A 4,324-nucleotide genomic window follows, 5' to 3' on the forward strand; every position below is an offset into this window, starting at 1 on the left:
GGTGTGATAGGCTGTCGTGACCCTTCTCACGATTGCTATGCTAGTGGTTTTACCCAGGGAAAGGATGCATCTGTATAATCTTTTGTTTCAATTTGCATGAAATATTGTCATATGATTACCTCTTATTAAAGCCTAGTGTTTGTGATGTCCATGACAGGAGTCTTGCCCGATCGTTCAAACATCGCTCCCCGAATGGTTACCGCTCCTAAGCCGGTTTGGTCTCGTCAAACATCGAGACTAAGTCGTTATTCTACTTCACCTGTATCTTCTAGTCCTGACCTAATGGCTGATTCTACTGAGAGTAGCTTCATGATTGAAATGAGAGAAATGATGATGAACCTTACCAGATAGATGTCAACCCTTACAGAAAAAGTGACACGTCTAGAGGGTCAAGCAAATGAGAAGTCTTCAACCTCGAAGGACCCTGTAGTCCAGAATCCTTCAACTGGAGTCCATATCTCAGTCAGCCATGCAAGTTCCTGCCTTTGATTACGATGATGAGCAGTACGCTGAGGAAAATCTTCCGCCACCTCCTGCTAGAGCCGGAAAAGAGAAGGAGTTATCTGAGAAAGTAGACCAGTTGGCTCTCGAGCTTCTGAATTTGAAAAATCACAATCCAAGGAAAATAGACATGTCTGAATTCTCAATCTTCCCTGGCGTCACTCTCCCTCCCAAATTCAAAATCCCTGAGTTTGCCAAGTATGACGAATCTGGGAGTCCCAGAAGTCATCTGAAGATGTACATCAATGCGCTTGAGCAGTACGGTCTGAATTCTCAGCAGATGGCTAAATTATTCCAAATGTCTCTATCAGGCGTGGCGTGTAAATGGTTTCTGACTTTGGATTCAGCTTATACCAAGACTTGGGAGGACATTGTTGAAAAGTTTATTGAACAATTCTCTTATGATGACGGGGTTGAGGTCACTCGTCGAGACCTGAAAATGCTCAAGCAGCAGATCCATGAGCCGTTCAGTACCTTTGTTAAGAAGTGGAGGAGAAAGGCAGCTCAGATGACTAACCGCCCATCTGAAGAAGACCAGCTCAGCATTATTGTCAAAAATCTCTCCGGCCCTTATGCGCAGTATATGGCTACTCAATACTATCCGGATTTTAAGCATTTCACCCACACCGGGAACATGACAGAAGATGCCTTAGCACAAGGTGTAATTCTGAAGCATTACGTGAATCTGAAGGAGGGTAAAAGACCTATCACTGCTCCCAAAGAAGTGAATCAATTGGGGACTTCTCGCCCGCCTCCAAGAAATATAGTAATGGGAGGAGAAAAACCCATTCAAAGGCCAAAGAAAGAGTTCACTTCGTTGCCTTACACCCCGTCATCCATCATGAGAAATCTTGTCAGAGATGGCGTAATTGAACTCTTGCCACCAAGACCTCCCCCAGACCCTCTTCCCAGAGGTTTCAGAGAAGACCAGTTCTGTCAGTACCACCAAGGTCCTGGTCACCATACTGATCGTTGTATAGCCCTGAGATACAGAATTGAGAAACTGCTAGCAGTGGGTGACCTTGTTCTACCCGAACCTAACGTTACTCGAAATCCCTTACCTAGACATACCGCTCCCCCTCCACCTGAGATAGGAGCCATCTCTGATGACAAGCCCTTTGTTGATCCAACCTCTCTTATTTGTGCCATAACTTCTGCAACTCCCTATGTCTTAAATTTTGAAGAAGAGGAAGAGGAGTGTCTTGCTGAGCCTGTCATCAATCGCACCGCCCGAATTCCTTATGTTTTCCAGCTTGCTGAGGAAGGCCAGGTGATTTACTCACGTGTCTATCAGAATGTTGAATCCACTGTCCATCAAGTAGCACGAACTCCATATGTTTTCCAGCCCGATGAGGAAGATCAGGAAGCCCGAATTCCTTATGTTTTCCAGCCTGATGAGGGAGATCATGAAGTTCGTCCTTATATTTTTCAGCCTGATGAAGAGGATCTGGAGATTGTTTGTGATGAGGTCCGCCATGTCACTCGCGGCGAGCGTGTCTTTAAACCAGCCGAGTTAAGGGTTGAGAATCCCGCTGAGTTGGCCAGAGCATCAGAGTTGTTTAAGTCGAAGTCAGATGAAGAAGACGAAAACCTCCTCCGGCAGTTAAAGAAAACTCAGGCAAATAATTCAATCTGGGGTTTGCTTATGAACTCTGCAAAGCACCGAGAGGTTATACTTAGAGAGCTGAATGCCGCTAAAGTGTCTGTCGATATCACTCCGGATCAGTTGGTCGGACTTGTAGCTATGGCCCGGGTTTCCAAAACCTTGTCTTTCACTGATGAAGACTTGACTCTCGAAGGTCGCAATCATAGCCGCCCGCTCCGAGTCACCGTTTTCTGTAATGAGAAGAAAGTTCCTGAGGTTTTAGTTGACAATGGATCCGCTTTGAATGTTTGTCCTCTGAGTACCGCTACTGCCTGAGGATTTGAACCTGGCGATTTCATCCCTTCTGAACAAGGCATCTTGGCTTATGATGGTACGAGGCGTGATGTTGTTGGAACTTTAGCCACGGAAATCCAGATTGGAGGTGGTATGTTTGAAATTGAGTTTCAGGTGTTGGACATTAAACCATCATTCAATTTGCTCTTGGGCCGACCTTGGCTTCATAAATACGGAGTTGTACCTTCATCATTGCATCAAAAGCTGAAATTCATCAAGGGTAACAGTGTGATAACAGTTAGAGGAGACCCAGATCTAGAAGTTGGCCAAATTTCTTAGGAGCTCATCATCCCGGCCACATTAGAAAAGAATGAAGATGTCAGTCTGACTGGTTTCTCACTGGAGGTCACAGCTATATCAGTGGAGGAAGCTATGAATGAACCTCTCACCTTCCTTACAAGCTCGAACCCCACAATAGTCCGTATGATGCGCAAACAGGGCTATGTTCCAGGAGCCGGGTTAGGTCGCCACCATCAGGGTGTAGTTGAGTGGCCGAATATGGGTAAAGCAATTGGATTGTTTGGGTTGGGCTATGAACCTACAAATGAAGAGATCAGTGAGATGAAGAAGTATATGCGCAGAAAGGTTGAGCTTCGTCGTTTGGGGATAGATGAGCCGAGCAGGTTTTACAGTTTGTTGAGAAATGGACATTACAGGAAAGAAGGGGAGGATTTCGCCTTTTGTTGTTTTGCTGAGCCTTGGGTCGATACAATAACCCATGAAAAGCTGCCAGGGTTTGAGATCTTCTTTGAGATGGAACTACCAGATGAATTCCCCTCCTTGTAGATCAATGAAGAGGAATCTGAATCAGACTGGGCTGACCTTATGGAACCGTACCTTCTGGAGTCTCTGTTTAAGATCGATTCACCGGTTGTAGCAATGATCGGAGAAGATGTGCCGCTTCTGAACCCGCAAGCCATGATCACCCCAGCTGAAGGAGACCTCACCAACTGGAGTTCTTATGTCTTTCCTCAGGTTGTTATGGAGTATGATGACATTCTTGTCAATAATTCTTCCAATGTTGTGGAGTCTGGTTATGAGTAAGAGTCTGCTGGTGTGTCGGAAGTTGAGTTTGAGTTGTCTGATGTCATGTCTGATATAGCTACTGTTAAGCTCGAGTCCGATGTTGAGCCTGAGTCAGGCGCGTCCGAGGATGTACTTGCAGTTTCTGATGAAATGAATATCTCTTCTCAGTATGTCTCTGTGTCTGCTTCTTTATCTGTTGAATTCAATAATAATAATAATAATAATAAAGAACCCTCCTCGGATGAGGATGCCGACGAAACTCCTCCTGAAATCAAGTATATGATTAAACAGGGGGAGGAGCATCGAGCAAAGCCACTTGAAGAAGAAATCGAGACCATAAATATTGGCGATGAAACCGAAACTCGGGAAATACGAATTGGCAAAACATCATCCCCTGAGGAACGGGAGGAATTAACTGACCTACTTAGGGAATTCAAAGAAGTCTTTGCTTGGTCCTATAAAGACATGCCGGGATTAAGCGAATACATTGTCCAACATCGGCTTCCCTTAATCCCGGGTGCCAAGCCGAAAAAGCAGAGGCTTCGGAGAATGAAGCCTGAGTGGGCCTTGAAAATTAAAGATGAGGTTACTAAGCAACTAGAAGTGGGTTTTCTCGAGGTGGTGGAATACCCTGAATGGCTTGCAAACATAGTACCGGTGCCTAAAAAGGATGGAAAAGTTCGTATGTGTGTAGACTTCAAAGACCTTAATAAGGCAAGTCTGAAGGATAACTTCCCTCTGCCGCACATAGATATCCTGGTGGACAATACAGCTGGTCATGCATTGCTTTCCTTCATGGATGGGTTTTCAGGATACAATCAGATCAAGATGGCGCCCGAAGATATGATCAAAACAGCT

At 45.2% G+C, this 4,324-nt stretch overlaps 1 protein-coding gene across 1 annotated transcript; it reads left to right on the top strand.

Annotated features, from left to right (window-relative positions):
* The first annotated feature begins 469 nt into the window (after positions 1–469).
* LOC143883036 (uncharacterized) lies at positions 470–3,484 on the top strand. Its single transcript, XM_077386402.1, has 4 exons — positions 470–2,405; positions 2,460–2,701; positions 2,786–3,142; positions 3,227–3,484. Exons 1-4 carry the CDS (start codon positions 470–472, stop codon positions 3,482–3,484), a joined length of 2,793 nt encoding a protein of 930 aa, XP_077242517.1.
* The last annotated feature ends 840 nt before the right edge of the window (positions 3,485–4,324 follow it).

This window comes from Tasmannia lanceolata, unplaced genomic scaffold (assembly GCF_043159265.1).
Source record: "Tasmannia lanceolata isolate RefF3 unplaced genomic scaffold, GAP_Taslan_0.1 ptg000008l, whole genome shotgun sequence".
In the NCBI taxonomy this organism is placed as follows: domain Eukaryota; kingdom Viridiplantae; phylum Streptophyta; class Magnoliopsida; order Canellales; family Winteraceae; genus Tasmannia; species Tasmannia lanceolata.

Bases quoted from the DNA above. Each gene is read 5' to 3' on its own strand.
- LOC143883036 (XM_077386402.1), top strand. From the start codon at position 470: ATGCAAGTTCCTGCCTTTGATTACGATGATGAGCAGTACGCTGAGGAA. The intron at 2,702-2,785 runs GTTGGCCAAATT...TTCTCACTGGAG, and splicing joins GAGGAGACCCAGATCTAGAA to GTCACAGCTATATCAGTGGA. The intron at 3,143-3,226 runs GTCGATACAATA...CCCTCCTTGTAG, and splicing joins GTTGTTTTGCTGAGCCTTGG to ATCAATGAAGAGGAATCTGA.